The sequence below is a fragment of the Adelges cooleyi genome, unplaced genomic scaffold, assembly GCF_023614345.1.
Source record: "Adelges cooleyi isolate 19-005CV unplaced genomic scaffold, UGA_ACOO_1.1 ACOO_flye_CR_arks_rails_tigmint_CR_PRNA_9, whole genome shotgun sequence".
Classification (NCBI taxonomy): Eukaryota; Metazoa; Arthropoda; class Insecta; order Hemiptera; family Adelgidae; genus Adelges; species Adelges cooleyi.
Genome location: NW_026096579.1, coordinates 16,428,904 through 16,447,245, shown reverse-complemented (window position 1 = coordinate 16,447,245; position 18,342 = coordinate 16,428,904). Strand labels below are relative to the sequence as shown.

Below are 18,342 nucleotides of genomic sequence, written 5' to 3'. Positions count from 1 at the left end.
AACTGCGCCTCACAATTGTTTTTACAGTTCATTATTTATTTTACGTGGCTATAATTTAATCCTAATGAAAACAAATATATTTATTCAGTATGTTTACACGTTGATTTATGTACAATTATGCAACGTTTATTATTGCTATGCATAAGGTGGTAATTGTGTAATGTTTAAACACAGAAGACACTTCGATTATAATTGATGTTTTATAATTATTTGTGTACACAAGTAAACTATACTAAATTAAACTATATTATTTCATCCAAAAATACGCTTCAATGATGATAATTATTGTTGGACGAGTCTGAAAAGAGCATAATATTAATTTGTTTTATTAATATATTGCTATTGGTAAAATAGTATATGTAATATAATATTGTCTAATGCCTAAACACTCACTGCCTAGGGAAAATGTACAATGCAGAACAATATCTTCTACCGATGTAGGAGAATCTGAGCAGTTTTTAAACAGTATTTTGGTAAAAAAAATGTATTATGTAGTCTTCTGCTGAGTGCTGTCAACTGATGTACGCTGTACCCGGGCCGACACTATATGTATATATTTATTTACACGACTCTCTAGAGAGAATCGCTTGATGGCGGTGGCGACGCCTTAAAATTTAATTATGCCTATTTTGCGACGGTGGATGTAGCTTGTACTCAGTGTGTTATGCGTTCATGTACTTACGATTATTTATATACCTACAACCTGCTTCCAGTTTGCATTATCCGCATGATCGACTTAATAAATTATTAAACTTTAGATTCGATTGGTCTCGAGAGCCGCCCGCACGGACGTCGAGGGGGAAATTTAAAATTTTCATCATAACAATATAACCCTATTGATGTTACCACCCATGTTAGTACACGATAGTAAGGAACAACGACGTTTTAATAATCTGTATTAAAATTCTAGAAATAATTTTAATTTATTCTAATTTACTAGCTATTATTTTATTATGATTATTTTCTTATTAAAATCGAAACATGGGTTGGTGCAAAATGCTCCTTGGTCAGATAGAATCGCAGTGTTCATTTAACAACCTCGTGATTCCAAAACCACCATTACTCAACACAAGGTTCCCGGGTATAAGATTAATGTAATTCTGATTCGGGAAATGGCGACGGTGTAAACAGAGTTCGAATTTAATATGACAACGTGTTAATTATTAAGGAAAACGCATTAAGCGCTTCCATCACTCGATTACGCTGTGATAACTTGGATATAGAGCATGTCGTACCACTCATAATGTCAAAGTTAATACCTTATAACCTAACCTAACCTAACTAGTAACTAGTAAATTGCACTTGTACAGCCTCTGTTTAAAATGAATAATCTATCATTTACAAATAAATCTTACTTGTCAACTGATTTTGTCAAAACGCCAATTTAAAACAAGGATCACAAGCAAAATATCTTCCAATATGTCCTACTCGTTTTGATAGGGGAAAACGATTAAATTAATCAAAACGTAAATTAAGGTCATGTACGCATCCAAATTGTTTGCTAGCTTGTAATGTTCTTAATTTATATTTTAATTATTCCTCACTAACGTTCAAACAAATTTTTATTGGACAACAATTATTATGGCCAACTTGAAATTATTCTTCTCATTTCAACAGATATTATTTCTTTTAACAATATCCTCTCTCATGAAACCAAGCAGACCTATCTATATCAAATGTAGGTTTTTCTTGATGGTACCTTTTTATAAATAACGTCCATGTACCTTCATATATTTCGAGTTCCGAAGTACTTTATAATAGAGGTCACGTGCCGGAAATAAAAATGGCGGACCAAACCGATTTCTTTCTGGCTTCGATGTGGAGGTAAGAAAGTAGTGGTTTTACACAGAGATGTGCGTTTTTTCTATATTATTCTGTCCGACTCGGGCAGCTGATATCTCTCGTTAAGTTTTCATATTGCACCCATTATAATCATTGTTCGAGTATTATTATCTCGTTTAAAAAGTCAAGCTAATTTTTTTTTATAAATCATAATACAAAGTTCGCTGATATTTTTTGAGTTCACGCAAGTAAAAAAAACCTTGAATAAATTCTTTTGGAATTTAAGGGGATGAAAAATAAATAAGGCTTTTCCCTAAAATCAAAAAAACTAACCATTTATTCTTGTTTTAACTAATAATTAAAGGAATTGTATCACATATGTTATTGGCTAAAATAAATTAATATACAAATAGGTTACGTTTCCCTGTTAAGGTTATTTTTCCTTATTTATTTGTAAAACAAAAAAATACACTCAAAAAGCCATCCTGCGCTAGCTTTTATTATACTACAGTTGTAATGCAGGTATGTATCTTATGTAGGTTATCTTAAAGAAACGATTACCGCAGGTTTATCATATTTACATTTCTTTGTATGGACATAATATTATGGTCAAACGATATTTTATACTTATATAATATGGTCACAATCTTTTTCGACAAATTTAGACCCAGCTATTTTTATTCTTTGTATTTTTATACATTAATATCTAAAGTATACCTTATTTGCTCTATCAGTTATGTTTGTTGTATTCCATTTGTATTTCATTCTACTCCGACATTTTATATACAGTTGTAGCCTGTAGGTGACTGAGGTTGTCTAGATAAACAGGTACTCTCTAAATTAACCTACATATTATTGTATACTTATCGACATTTATAACTTAGGAAAATGGATGCTAGATTCATACAGCTAAACTACGATTTGTTAGCCGAGTTTTTACAATTTGAAAAAGTATGTAAACCTTAAAACAAAACTGAAATAAAATATAACTTCATCAGCCGTGACCACATTAAAGTATCAAACATTTGATTGACTGTTACTGTATATTACAGTAGTATTAAGCTACATATTACAAATATACCTTATTATAGTTTATTATTTGATAACTTATGATTTTGTTTGTTTGTTTATTCTATAGGAACTACAACAAGAGATGGATACTAAAAGCCATTCGTTGAATTCTCTAGATAGCGGAGGAAGAAAACTTTTAGGAAGTCTTTCATCTCAAGAAGACGCTGTGATGCTACAGAGACGACTGGAAGAAATGAATCAGCGTTGGAACCAATTAAAGAACCGTTCAGTGTCCATAAGGTAGGACATGTCGTGTGCCGTTTAAATTGTATTTAATATTTAAATAGGATACTTACACATATTTTATTTTATTTCCATTTCAATAATACCTTGTGATTGGATATCACGGTATTTTTTTGACCGTATTATTGTTACTCCGGTTTATTTTTTTTTATTTTTTTATTCGGGAGAACGGGTGTAATTGGAACGCGTCAGTTCACAACCGTCCCTCGAGACGTGTACACCCTGTAAGCTCTCATTTATATATTATATGATTGTAATTTATAATTCCCAAGTAACTCATATCGCACCAAACATACGATATTGAAGCAATCCCGTCGGACTAGGATCATATTTAGTTTTCCCCTTTTAATACGTTACGTGGCACGAGCATGACCTTTTGAATGATTTATCCGCGTCATGGGCACAAAGTTGGCTCATAAAATTATCAACACTCGCAATTGCTTTTTGTTATCCGTTTTTAACTACTAAAAAAAAAAAGAGAGGGTTACTTATAATAATTTAATAATATTATGTCGATTTTATAATTCTAATTTTTTATACCTACAATATGTTCTAAAATATAGTATAAATTAGAAGTAACGTCCTATTCCTTGTATTATCTACAAAATATTATGAAAGTACGTCCAATAGAAATAAAACGTCTACTCAGATAATATTCTTTAACGTCAAACGTGAACTATATTATATATATTAATGTAACTACATAGCATGTATGCTGTTGTTTTAGAAACCGATTAGAAAACAACACAGAGCATTGGAATGCACTTTTGTTATCCTTAAGAGAATTAGTCGAGTGGATAATTAAAAAGGACACGGAAATATCGAGTTTTGGACCTTTGGGCAACGATTTGTCTGCATTACAAAAACAACAGGTATATACTCAAGTAGTTAATTTTGCACAGCTAAAATTTTCTAAAACAAAAATACTTTGAATCCGCTCTAGGATGACCATAAAGGCTTCCGCAGGCAACTGGAAGAGAAGAGACCAGTTATTGATTCTAACCTACGCAGTGGACGCCAATACATAAATATAGAATCCCAAATTGCGGCATGTGTAAAAAATGAAGGTAAGATTTAAAAACAATATTTGAAATCTAAAAACAATATTTTCTAAACTCATTAGTCACACTATAAATGATGCTATCATTAAGAACATATTTGTATTGCATTTGGTTTTCAATAAGTTTTTAATTACAATTGTTTTATATTTTACCACTTACGCTTGTCTAAATACTCATCATTTTATCCTAGAACGGTGTATTCAGTTTGAAAAATGCATACAGATACTTTATAAAATAAGTAATATAATTATAATATCAGTAACCGAGACTGATTTACATTAAACATTTATTTTTCTAAAGACAGTTGGTTCACAGTTTCTTTCACTTAGTTAGTAAACGTCTTCTCTCTTTTGTCCGTTAGCTTCTAATTATAAACTCCCTTTTCACGTGTACATTCACTCTTTTATCTCTACACTAAAACCCCATAATCATAATTATTTTAGTATTTCTCTTCTAAACATTAAATAATTAATACGTGGGATATTCCCTTCACTTTTGGGGGGTGTATTTTTTATGTTAGTGTCTTCCTAAAAAATATGTTAAAAAGTTCGGTTGACTCGCTTAACTTGTTGACTTGTTTAACCATCGATAATATCAAGACCTAAGAAAACTGAGAATACGAATGTCGAGTGTAATAATCTAGCTGGCATATAAAAAAAACCATAATAACAATGAAGTAAGTGCGGTTGCCTATTAAAGAGATAAAAAAACTGCAAAATTATCGCACCTCGCTCTGCTCATAAACATTGGTTTTATCAATAGACATTAACGGAATATTATTTTGCTTTTATATAAACCTTTGTCCGACCCCTCTGTACAGGCTTTTCCGGAATTAAGTTATAATCAAGCATAAATGAAGTACGCCTATGTTACGTTTTCCTAGACTGTAAAATTATCATACCTTTACAAGGTTTGAAATTATTTTTGTAATAATAATAATTTTATAAAATATGTGTGTTTTGTAATATACTGAGAAAAAATGTTGGCTCAATCAGTAGGTGGACGAAGGGATTTAAATAAAAGACTTTAAAAAAATGAACAGTTTTTTTTATTACTCGTTTGGAACCTATTTGCAGGGATGCAGCATGACATCAAAAATAACGACCACCCCAATATATTATACACCTACATAATATATGATGATATAAATTTTAAACAGTCTTGTTATATATTTTTAGAAAAATATGTTTTTCTGGTATCGGACATTAATTTTGCCAACGATTTTAGAATACACATATAAGCCGTGATGTTCACAAAAACGATCATCGATTTTATGCGAAATTCTTGCCGAAAAGGGGATTTTACTATCTGCCCTTCTATTAACTATGTCTGGGTACCCCTATTGAGGGTGGGAATCCCACAAAAACTGGTCGCATCTTTATATTATTTTAAAATCAATGTTCTTACGACTTTATTAAAAGAAAATTGTTTGCTCGTAATAGAATCTCCGGAATAAAAAGATTTTCATTTTTAGATAGCCATTTATTTTTATGTATTTAAGTATTTCCTTTTTTTTTTATGTTCTAATTTTACCCCCTGTGTAGGAGTTGAGTGTATAGCGTGTTTTGCACTGTTCTAATAAACCTATTTACTTTATTTCTATGTAGATATAAAATTTACCGATGTATCGAACAATTATTTAATAATTAATATAAAAATTGGGTTTTCAACAGAAATAAATAATGCTGGTGACTCTAGAGGGTATCGTAGTGCTGAAGAACAAGCTCGTGACTTGACCATCAGTCTGAAACGTGAAGTGACTCGGGTAGCTGACCAATGGAACTCATTACTCCACCGGTCAGACCAATGGCAACGCAACTTGGATGACACATTAACGGTAAAACTTCGAATTCATATAATGTAATTGGTATGTTAAGTTAATAAATATAAAGGGGATCAATACGTCTTGTCGTTGAAATTAGTACTAGAAGTTGGAGGTATCTGGTTCAATTTTTGTAACATGGCAAAATAGATGCCTGAACTGGCTTGTTAAGATTTTATGCGCGGATGTTAAAGACAAAATGAAGTCTAAAAAATACGTACTTGGGTATGGGATGGATCATACTCGTACAAATAGATTATAACTATTAAGTATATTTTACATTAATTTTAGAAAAATTCAATCGCCAATCACTTACATGCAATTATGATTTATATCAGGGCGGGTCCAGGAGGGAGCGATTAATTTTTCGTCAATTCGATTGGTTAATCTATTTATATAACTTTCAAATCACTACAAAACCTATAAAAATAGGTTATATGCTTATATTATGTGTAGTAAGTACGCAGAACGAAGTAATAAACTATTTTTACACAACAACCATGTGTTACTAGTGTAGCAGCCAATAGCCAATTGATTTATATTTTTATATTTATTTGTACTAAATCGGTCAAGTGGTATTTTTCAGTAGTATTAAAAATGTTTTTCTTGTATTCACAGAAAATGCAAGCGTTCCAGAAAGGCCTTGAAGATAGTACATCTAAACTAGCCAGTGTTGAGGCTATGTACAAATCTTGGTCTTTCACAAATGCTGGAGACTCCACTAAAGGCCTTCAAGAACTTAGAGTAATTGAAACTATTTACCCTTGAGTAATAATGATTTTAAATTATCTTTTTTATTTATATAGCAATTTGGTGACCGATTAAATCCCGTTCAAAGACTATTAGAAGACGTCAATGACCAAGCTAGCATCCTTACATCCAATAATATCACATTATCTTTGTCTAATAAAAATATGTTAAACGACATTAATAATAGGTAAGGAAAATGTTCTACAATTAATAGTTATGTTATGAAGTATAATATATGGTTTTCAAGAAAATTTAATGTTTTCATACATACATATTTATTTTTAATTTAAGTATTTTTGTAATTTACCAAAAAAATATTCGATTATAGGTGGAAAATATTACAGCTTGCTATGGATGAAAGGTATAAACTGATACGTGATACTGGTAAAAGTGTATTGAGTCATAGTAATAGAACGTCACCTGGTAGTCATAGTGAAGCGTCTACTTCATTGTTGTTAAGTGGATCAGTGGATCCTCCGTGGGAACGAGCAACCACTCCCAATAAAGTTCCATATTATATAAAGTAAAAATTTTACAATTACTTTGGAAAATATAATTTAAATTTAATAAAAATTAAAATAATCGGTAATAATTATTTTAGTCATCAATGTGAATCAACTAATTGGGATCATCCAAAAATGATTGAACTAATGTCTTCTTTGTCAGAATTTAACGATGTAAGATTCTCTGCTTATAGAACTGCTATGAAATTACGAACAGTCCAAAAACGAATGTCTCGTAAGTATTAAATACAAATTTCATATATTACGTATAAGTTATGTCCACGTTATTTCTCAATGAATAATAATAATTGTTTATAAAAAAATTTTCAGTTGATTTATTGTCTCTGGAAGCAGCTGTGGAAGCCTTTGATAACCATGGTCTACGTGCTCAAAACGACAAATTAATTACTGTTTCTGAAATGTTAACTATTCTAGGGTCTATTTTTGATACATTAGCATCCCAACATCCATCTTTAGTACATGTACCATTGTGTCTTGACCTGTCACTTAATTGGCTGTTAAATGTGTATGATAGGTATGTACTTATCATTTTTCCTAAAAAATTGTTATTATAAATTGTTATTTTTAATCATTTTAGTCAGCGAACAGGCCAAATTCGTGTTCTATCATTTAAAGTTGGTTTAGTTCTATTATGTAAAGGACACGTAGAAGAAAAATACCGCTACTTATTCAGATTAATAGCGGATCCAAATAGACAAGTGGACCAACGAAAATTGGGACTTTTATTACATGACTGTATTCAATTGCCTCGACAATTAGGTGAAATAGCATCATTTGGTGGCTCCAATATTGAACCCTCTGTGAGGAGTTGTTTCCAAAAGGCTGGCAAAGATAAGTCTGTGATTGAAGTAAGTGCTCAAATTTTGGCTTTTTAATTAAGGGATTAGCGATAATCAGAGGGTTGAAAAAAAAATTTCAATTTTTGTACAATTTTTTTGTTGACATAATACCAAGTTCTTATACTAAAATCACTTTTAAATAAACACTTCGATGCGAATCTGTGGATAATATGTTCAAACCAGTTATAGTGGTTTAGAAGATATCGTGAGACCAGCAATAATATACTTAAAATGTAATATTTAGTTTTGTGCAGGGTGGATACGATAAGGGATGATCGTCTGTCTATAAAAATGTACTGTCATAGTTACCCATATATCGTAATTAACAATATAATGAAAATATTTTCATTACCTGTTGACTGTTGATTCACACACACATTGCATCCTAGAAACTGACTACGGCCAAAGTGTAAATTTACCCTATTTTTGGGGTGTTTCCTTAATAAAAAAAAAAAATTTGACTACAGATTTTTGAGAAAATTGTATGTTATAGTTCCATTTTAGATCCACTTTTGGTCTAATTTTCAGATCTAAAACTTTGCTTGAAAAAGTGAAATAAAGAAAAAAATGTTTTTGCTTCTAGGGGAAAGAGTTTATGATATTTTTTTTAATGTTTATCGATAGTACTATGTTTGAAGAACAATTCATATAAATTTAGAACTTTTTCGACTATTTTTAAAAAAGTTATAAAGCATCGTAATCTTCATTTACTACTACTACTTACTAGTTTTTCATGTATAAAATATGCTGTAAAAATTTCACTGAAGTATTTCAAGTGGTTTTTCAAAAATATAGTGGTGACTGTCGTCTTTAAATACATAGTTCTAGGAGAAACTCGTATAAAGTTTCACAAAATGAATTTAAAGTTTATTTTAATTAAAATACAGTTTTTTAATTTTAAGGTTTTCAAGAAAGTTCAAAAAAAAATATTGAATTATTACTGAATTTTCATAACCTTATAAGTTATAATTAAATAATAATTACAACCTTTTTTGTTTCTATACAGGCAATGCACTTCTTAGTTTGGCTTCAACATGAACCTCAAAGTATGGTTTGGCTAGCTGTTTTACACCGGTTAGCTGAAGCTGAATCTGCCAAACATCAAGCCAAATGCAATACATGTAAAGCTTATCCAATAATAGGATTCAGATATCGATGTCTGAAGTGTTTTAACTTTGACATGTGTCAGACATGCTTTTTTTCTGGCCGTAAAGCTAAACATCATAAGTTGACTCATCCCATGCAAGAGTACTGCACAACAACAACATCTGGTGAAGATGTTCGCGACTTCACTCGTGCCTTACGTAATAAATTTAAGTCTAAACGTTATTTCAAGAAGCACCCTCGCGTTGGTTATTTGCCTGTCCAATCAGTATTAGAAGGTGATGCCTTGGAAAGTCCTTCACCTTCACCACAACATTCCAATACTCCATCCACCATACCTGATGTGCACAACCGTCTCGAGATGTACGCTTCGCGTCTAGCGGAAGTCGAGTATAGAACACGTAGCAATTCCACTCCAGATTCGTATGTGTTAAAAATAATAGTGACAGTATATGATAGTATAGATTTTAATTAATATTTGTATTTAATATTGTAGAGAAGATGAACATCAACTGATTGCACAATATTGTCATTCATTAAATGGTGGTGGTTCTGAAACATTGCCATCTGTTCCAAAAAGTCCAGTCCAAATTATGGTAGCTATTGATGCAGATCAAAGACAAGAACTAGAAGCTATGATTAAGTAAAAAACATTTTAGCGTTTCTTTTTAACCAAAAACAAAAAAAACATTTTATGCAAAACTGATCAAAAAAATTATTTTTATTATTATTAATATTTGTTTATATAATGTATATTAGTAATAACAGATTATTGGGCCTTACTGAAAGAATTCATTTGAAGACCCGGTGTTATTTTAGCATTATTAACATTTTTTTAATATAATTTTTTTTATGATGTTTTAGAGAACTAGAAGACGAAAATTCACATCTACAGGAAGAATATGAAAAACTTAAAACGGGCACAGGTGGCAAAGTATCTCGCAGTACAATTTCCAATAGTAATGGTGATGTCGATATGGTATCAGAAGCAAGAATGTTGCGTCAGCACAAAGGTCGTTTAGAAGCACGTATGCAAATTCTGGAAGACCATAACAGGCAACTGGAAGCTCAACTGCAAAGACTTCGTCAGCTATTAGAAGAAGTAATTATATTTATATCATTAAACTATTACTTTAGTCTTTAAGGTCTTAAACACATGTTTTTGAAAAACGTTTCACTAAAAAGTAGTATTAGTAAATATTTCATTTATCTATGTAGTTAATTAGTCTGTGTTTCCCAAACCGATGGTCCATAGAGTGGTCATAGGTGGTCCACGGTACTAATGATTATTTTCCATTTCAATTTTTTTTTTTTTTTTTTATTAAAAATTAAATAAATCTCGATATTAAAATAACAGATACTCTCTGATAATAGAAGACATGTAATGTTACAGTTGAATAGTCTGATATTATACTCAAGTGAGTGTGTGTAATTATAATCATTATTGCGACCGATAATGATGGTCCACGACTGATTGAAAGTTTTCCTGTGTAGTCCATAGAGTTTAAAAGGTTGGGTAACACTGTATTAAATGTATACATTTTTCTTTTTAGCCTGCAACACTACAAACGAGATCAGTTACAGCTTCCCAACTGGCTTGCGATTCTCCATTTCAACACGCCAAAGATATACCTGGTACATTATAAACATAGTTAATTATCTGTTTTTATCATTTTTAAATCAACCTTGTTATTATGTATAAATATTTTGCAGGAAACACAGGTCGTAACACGTTAGAAAGACCTCCTCCGCCGCCTTTACCTGCATCCCAACACGCAGTTGGTAATTTACACAATATGGCAGGTTTGTTTGGGAACTTATGATTACATGACAAATAAAGCCCAATTAGGATTTTAACTTAATCATTTATGCAGCCTTTTTTTATATATCACAATTAAAATATCTACATCACTATATAAAATGTTTGGTAAAAATTAAAGCTAATAGCGTGTAGCCCTCCTAACGATTAACCCCTCCCCCTATTGAATGACTGTAAAAATTATTTATTTTAATTATTGATTGGGCTTTATTTACATATTATATCTTTCTAATGTTATAATTGTTTTTAATAGCAATTCATGGAAATGGAAAACTTTAGGTTTGTATAGTCAATTTCATTAAACATAATATTATTAAATTATTACATTCACATACTGTGTGTTAAAGTAATTTTCCTGCCTTCATTTCCTGACTGTGCATGCATTATTCTACTTATTTAATAGAGTGGATTGCCTTGACATATGCAGTCAGTTGACAGGAAAAAATTGACTTATACAGTTACAAACTCTGTTCTTACTTCAATCACTTAGTACTAATGCTGATCTACACAAATTGCCAGATTATAACATTATATTATTAATCTTATTAATATTTCCAGGTGATTTAGGTAAAGTAGTTACCGAACTAGTGACTGCCATGACAACTAATGAACACAGATCATAAAAATAGTTTGAATAATAAGTAGAGTAGTTTATTTCAACTTTTTATATTTATACATAATAAGTATTGTGTATAACAATACTTATTATATTTAAATTTAAAAAAACGCTCATTGACAACAACTAGAATAGTAAGATTAAAACGGCAGTCTAGATAAAATGTAATTTCATATCTTTTTAAAAGTGTACAAACACTTTAAAATTAAATGGTTTTATTATAATGATGATTTATATTGGTTATACATGTTAGTATTTAAATGTCAAGTATTCAATTATATATTCTTCTTTTAATGTTAATTAACGAAAGTATTATTTTTTTATTAGTATAAAAAAAAGTACCTCTAAAATACTTTTCAACATCCTTCACAAGTATTAAAATTTAAAATATTGTTATTTTAATTCATAAATTTGTAACAAAATATAATAATATATTATTGTGACATAATTTATTCAATGTTATATATCTTTATTGATTCTCCAGCTTTCTGCAAACCATAATCAATTGATTTATTATAAAAATAAAATGAAAAAAATATATTTTAACTTTTATTAACATTTTATTTGGGACAAATAATTTTATACCATGTTAATATTGTTAAATACTTATGTTTTTGAACATTTGTCATTCTAACTTCTCTAGAATTGTTTTATAACATTGGTTGTATAAACAATATGTCCTACCTTAGACTAATTACCTAACATATCAAAATGTAAAACTAAAAATATTTCTTTTTCACAGTTTTAAAAACAATTATGTTGAACAAATAGGGATTAAAAAATATTATTGATGTAATAATATAAATTCAATAACTTAAAAGGACAATCACAACTTTTGTACCATATTCCCGCCATTGTATTTATATTTTTTCTTTGTGTTTATTCTAAATAGAAAACAAATTAATATAGTTATTGATTTATTTTGTTGTATTGAATTTTAGTTAAATGTTTACACATATTATATTAAATTATTATTTTTATTTTATAGTTTAGTAGTATTATACATATATTACGAATCGTGAATGTAAAATCATGACTTTAATTATTAATACTTTATTATGTATCTTTTTTTTTTATGGAACGTATAGCAATAACAAAATATAATTATTACTAAAATAAAATATTATGTTCTGTTATTTAACAATTGAAGGTTTGGTTGTCATCTTTTTGCGAATTATTGTGCTATGCACCAATCGTAATCTATTTTAATAATCGTAACACATCTCAAAATGTTTGTATTGCACATTACCGTTGTGCAACAAGCATGAAAACCTATCAAACCCATTGATAAAAATGTTGATTTTCTTTGCTAAGTTCTATTGTAAAATTAACGGATTGGTTCTTAGCATGTATTCATACCAAATTACATTTAATTCCAATCATACTAACAAATAAAAACAACTATACAGTTGTTAACCAACAGACATTAAAAAGGCATAGAGACTCAAGTCAAAGATAAGGTCTCAGCTCATCAGTAGCAAGATTGTAGAGTATAATGTACTCGGAAAGCGAGAAACTCTGGTTTGGCAACCATATTACTGTTTTTCTTGACTTGATGTGCAACTTATTTTTTGCTTCTTAACATAATTTAATTATTAAATAGCTTTGTTGCAGAGCTGAGAAATTATTGGTTTTACGATGATTTATTTGTATTTTACTAAGTATAATGTATATACATTTTAAAGAAAAATATTTTCAAAATCCCTAATTTTAAAATTTAATAAAATGGTAAATAAATATAAATTATTATAATCTAGTAAGTATGGATCTTTAATTTCTTATGCTCATGACAATTTATCAATTAATTTTATTTTAAAATCCTAACACTATAAATTACTACACAAGTCACTATAAATAACAGAAAACACAGTTACTTAAGTATATAATTAATTTTATATTGTTTGAATATCAACAATCAACATATTATAAAATACTATAATATACATTTATAATTCATTGTTTGAAGTAAAGAACAAATGCTTACATAAATTATATTTCTTAAAAAAATAATTATAAATGTAAGCAACTAACTACAAAATATTTTAGTAATATAAAATCACATATTTTGGGTACACATAAAATTAAATGATAGTGTTTCTGTATCATATTACTTATAGTGGTATAAACTATAAACGTATATATAAAATTATTCATTTAATAAAAAATGGACATGCAAATTACATTAAGGATAGATGACATAATGTACCATAACATAATATCTCCCAAGAAAAATGATATAATAATAATTATTACACAATCGTACATGTTTTCCTTTTTAAAATGTACTTAACTTGAGTGTGTAATATATATATATATATATCCCAAAGAATTGTTTGCACCTGCTTTGGTTATAAATAATACATTTCAAACAATAAATTGATTGTAGACATTGATAATAGTTAATCGATCTCTAATAAGATACAAGGCTGTCAAGTGCTTTGTCAGGATCATTATTGCATTTGACAAGTGCACTGCATATATTTTCTTCACGAAACCCAAAGTCAATGAGTCTATCGACATTTTTTAGAAACGCCACAGCGTCATCTTTATTGAAATTATTAACAACTAGTGCTTGTTCTACTCTGTCAGCTGGATAACCACTAGACTCTTCAATGGAATGTATCTGAATAAGAAACTCTATAACCTAAAATAAAAACAAATTGCTCATATAAATATCATCCACAATACAATGTTAATATAAGTCATGTGCGGATGAATATCAGAAAATAGAGCATACAGCCCTAATATTATAAGAAGTTAGCTTAATCCAAAACATTTTGACCTGACCCAGATGTATTTTTAGTACAAAACGGCTTAATACAATAAAGTACTGGCTGTAGAGTCGCCTTTGAAGCTATTACATACTCTGAACATAACATCTGCTTCTACCTTAGATAACACAGATAAAAATATTATTTTTTCCATTACAGTTTTTACTTTTAATATAATCAATCAGTGGCGTATAATTTGGTAGGGATATTTTTCATACTTATATTGTTGATTTGATAATATAATATTATAATTTATTAGAATATAAATTTATTTACGGAGATTAGTGAACAATAAAATTTATCTTATTATAAGTAACCACACATTTCAAGTTTTTAATTATTTTTTAAACCTAAATAATATTTATTTAAAAAGAAGTCATGATAATAACAATTAAAACATCAAATTATACAAATGAACAGACCTAATGATTGTAAATATTCTATAAAAAAAAAGTGTTGCGTTAAGAAATGTAGAAAAATTTACATATTAATGTACAATGCACTTGCCTTGGATTCATCCTTTCCAAATAATTTGCATGCTCTCGCTGCACGTGATGATGGAAAGCCCATTTGATTAATTTGATCTACCATAGATTTACTTGATGGTGAAAGAGACCTATATGGATTAGGAAACGTAGATGACTTTTCTGAACCATTCAATGGGGAATTTAGTGACTTTGGCAAATCATTCTATTAAAAAAAAAAAATATATATATATACAATAGTTATTAATTGCTATAGAAATGTTTATTAACATTATTAAAATAGTACTGACTGTTGATTCCTTATTATATTTTATAGAGTCCAAATCAGCCTTGAGTTCTAACAATACGTTTGGCATAGTAACAGGAGGTACAAATGTTGTTTCCTTATCACATATATTTGAATTAGGAATTCGAGTTAATGATTGTTTTGTTTGTGAACTAGATGTGCTATGTGTATATTGATAGCTCCGATAATTTTCTAAACAATTATTATAAATGGGTGTTGAGTAGTACTGCGAAGCGTTTTCATCTGGTAATTGAGAACTATTGGTCTTATTGACAAAAGTAGTTGGAATAGGTTTTAAGACAGTAGCTAATTCTTCTAAGTCGTTAATAGTTTTCAATTCCATATTATCAAATGGACTGGATGTATCAGATTCAAAATCTGATATGTTAAAATTTTTTAAAAGTATTGTGTCATGTGAAGACATTTTTGAGTTTAGTTGAGCAGGAATTGGTTGCAAGACTTCTGTGTTTTTAGTTTGTTCTGGATCTAATAGTGATAATCTATCCATATCAAAGGAATCTAATTTTTTAAACTCTTCAGCTTTGGCATGGCGCTTTGTTTGAGCATCTTCTCGCAATTTACTCCATATTGACATTTTTTCTAATATGGTTTTTTCTAATACAAAATCGTACTGGAACCACATAATTGTAAAAATAAATTATTCTACTATACATAAACAACAATAATTAAAATTATTTAACTCACGTTGCATTTCACAGCATTAGATACTGGTTTGTGTTGAAGCACGCTAGGTAGTGCTATCTTTTTTGGCGGTTTGTATTTTTTAATAATCTTGACCGGAATGCCATCCATATAAGAAAAACCTATTATACAAATTTTTAAAATGCATCAATTTTGTTTTGAGTAATACAAAATGGTATTTATAATATTATATAATACAGAGGACTCTCGGTAATCCAGTAATCCGGCACTATTATTTTTGTAATGCTGTTTTTTTTTTTTAAGAAAAATTACAAACTTTAAGAAAAAGTGCTATTAATGTAATTTTGTGAGCAAAGACAACAAAAATTAAATTTTGTTTTTCTAATAAACTTCCACTAATCTGGCGCTTTTGTTAATCCACCTGGTTAGGAGTACCCTGGTCTGAGACCTGCTGGATTATCGAGAGTCCACTGTAGTATTATAAAAAATTTGACGTGAATCATACAAACCATTTTTGTCGCTTTCTTGTCCTTCACTTCCACCATAGGACATGTTAGGCTCAATGCACATAAAATATAAACAGTTTTTGGTACTTCATCAAATTAACAGTAAAACTGGTCGGCAGTCCACCCAAAGACTTTGACTATATTAAAAAATATATATATATATATTATATATTAAATTTATAGAAAATGGTTTTGGACATCAATTTTTGTCATACACTCATTGTTAGAGTTTATTATTAGTGTTACTCAAAATAAAACAATCTTAACTCTAACAGTTATAGGATTCATGAACAAATTCAAATAAATTAAATTAACATAATACATTAAGAATGACAAGGCTAAATTATATTAATGATAATTATAATGTATATATAATGATATAATGATTAATGTATAATATAGTATTGACTATATTATACATTCATTGATCTTAATTGTTGGACATTTATATTTAGGCAAATAAATTGTCTTATATAATTGACTATATTAGTTGACTGTATAATTTGAATAACACTAAAATTACAGCTAACATAACAATATTACCATGAAAAGAAAGATTTTTTGGCTAAAATATTAATATACAATTATTATTAGAAAGAGTTTCGGATATATCCACATCACTAGTTATATGGCGACGTTTAGTGACGTGGATATATCCATAACTCTTTCAAATGATATATCAATCCACGAAAACTTTAACGCATTCATGTACAATTATTTTAATGTAAAATAAAATAACTTTTTTGTATAAATACATTATTAGTGTTATCGTAGGAAAATATGTTCGTTCAAAATTATTATTTATTTCAAATACCTAATCTATGTTCTGTCAAATTTATTTTTCTTTGTGAAACCCATGACTAACGATAAACACACTAACTGAACAATGGAACTATCATAGTAAAGTGTCTTACAAATAAAGCCTAATATGCTACATAGTGCCTATTGTTAATCGGTTTATAATATAGTACCCAGCCCACAACATGTATTATTTATTTAAAATACAGTAGTTTATTTCATGACATATGATACAATTATATGATCGAAATTGTTTATTATTGGGAAAAAAATGTTAAAGTTATTTTACTGATTGTTTAAAGATAACTTACAATCATAACATCGTTCTGCGAATTAACTAATTTTTGTTTCTTTGTATAATAATAATCTTAAACCAAAAAATAGTTGTTATGAAAAAAAAAATCTAAGCAATTTAAAACAATATATTTGCACTTATTCTGTTAAACATTTTAATTTTTACTATATTTGTATTTTTTGATATTAGTTATTGCTAACACCTTAAGGTTTACACCATAATGTAAGAAAAAGGATTGATAACATTATTGCCTTATCAATATCAGGTTAGAACCTGACCTTTACCATAAAATACAACAATATTTTTTGTACTGGCTAAAAACAATGTAATAATAACATAATTTGTTTGTCGCATAGCAACGATAAGTCAAAATCGGCTGGACAAAAATCAACAATAGTTTACTCATTTTACTCTTTCGTCTACTAGAAGTGCCCTAAAAACCAACAATTTTTTTTTATATTCAATTTTCATAAAACGTATTAATTAATTTGTTTTATATTTATATACATATATAACTTATTGAGTCTTCCAGGCGTTAATTCAATAAAATAAAAATAAATAACTAATTCAGCAAACTAAGTGCCAAAAATAAAAACAAAAAGATTTTTTAAATGTATTTTATATTATCATAAAATGTATTTAACTTGTTATATTTTTTTATGTATAAAAATAAGGTTTTAAAAGTACCAAAAATAACTATCATTTTTTAATTTATATAATTTTATCATAACATTTTTTAACTTGTTATTTTTATAATTATTAATCAAAAGTTTTTTTATTTCAAAATATTAATACATAGTACTTGACTGTTTCTGTATATAATATGGATATGTATATTATGTAAAAAAAATGTTAAAATAGCAATATATGAACATATACTATTAATTAAACAATCATTTAATCTGAT

General features: G+C 28.5%; 2 protein-coding genes across 3 annotated transcripts in view; one reads left to right on the top strand and one right to left on the bottom strand.

The window, feature by feature from the left end:
• Positions 1–12,053, top strand: part of LOC126846973 (dystrophin-like) — a 40,527-nt gene extending 28,474 nt beyond the window's left edge. Inside the window, exons 53-69 of one of the 2 annotated variants that reach the window (XM_050586890.1) lie at positions 2,921–3,093; positions 3,824–3,968; positions 4,040–4,163; positions 5,831–5,994; positions 6,598–6,723; positions 6,786–6,916; positions 7,058–7,252; positions 7,331–7,467; positions 7,563–7,767; positions 7,831–8,101; positions 9,099–9,619; positions 9,693–9,839; positions 10,061–10,298; positions 10,750–10,831; positions 10,910–10,999; positions 11,269–11,294; positions 11,574–12,053. In XM_050586890.1, coding sequence (XP_050442847.1) covers positions 2,921–3,093; positions 3,824–3,968; positions 4,040–4,163; positions 5,831–5,994; positions 6,598–6,723; positions 6,786–6,916; positions 7,058–7,252; positions 7,331–7,467; positions 7,563–7,767; positions 7,831–8,101; positions 9,099–9,619; positions 9,693–9,839; positions 10,061–10,298; positions 10,750–10,831; positions 10,910–10,999; positions 11,269–11,294 — 2,775 coding nt within the window. In that variant the 3' untranslated portion in view covers positions 11,574–12,053. The remainder of the gene's footprint in view (positions 1–2,920; positions 3,094–3,823; positions 3,969–4,039; positions 4,164–5,830; positions 5,995–6,597; positions 6,724–6,785; positions 6,917–7,057; positions 7,253–7,330; positions 7,468–7,562; positions 7,768–7,830; positions 8,102–9,098; positions 9,620–9,692; positions 9,840–10,060; positions 10,299–10,749; positions 10,832–10,909; positions 11,000–11,268; positions 11,295–11,573) is intronic. The other variant, XM_050586889.1, reaches the window with a different exon arrangement.
• A 1,641-nt stretch (positions 12,054–13,694) lies between these two features.
• On the bottom strand, positions 13,695–17,652 carry LOC126846422 (ubiquitin-associated protein 1). Its single transcript, XM_050585801.1, has 6 exons — positions 17,452–17,652; positions 16,346–16,479; positions 15,879–15,997; positions 15,178–15,804; positions 14,910–15,092; positions 13,695–14,275 (listed from the first exon to the last, which is right to left on the bottom strand). Exons 2-6 carry the CDS (start codon positions 16,404–16,406, stop codon positions 14,042–14,044), a joined length of 1,224 nt encoding a protein of 407 aa, XP_050441758.1. The 5' UTR covers positions 16,407–16,479; positions 17,452–17,652; the 3' UTR covers positions 13,695–14,041.
• Between the last annotated feature and the right edge of the window lie 690 nt (positions 17,653–18,342).

Coding starts and splice junctions, on each gene's coding strand:
- LOC126846422 (XM_050585801.1), bottom strand. CDS start 16,406: ATGTGCATTGAGCCTAACATGTCCTATGGTGGAAGTGAAGGACAAGAA. Junction 15,998..16,345: donor ACAAGAAAGCGACAAAAATG/GTTTGTATGATT, acceptor TTTGTATAATAG/GTTTTTCTTATATGGATGGC. Junction 14,276..14,909: donor TTGGAAAGGATGAATCCAAG/GCAAGTGCATTG, acceptor TTTTTATTTTAG/GTTATAGAGTTTCTTATTCA.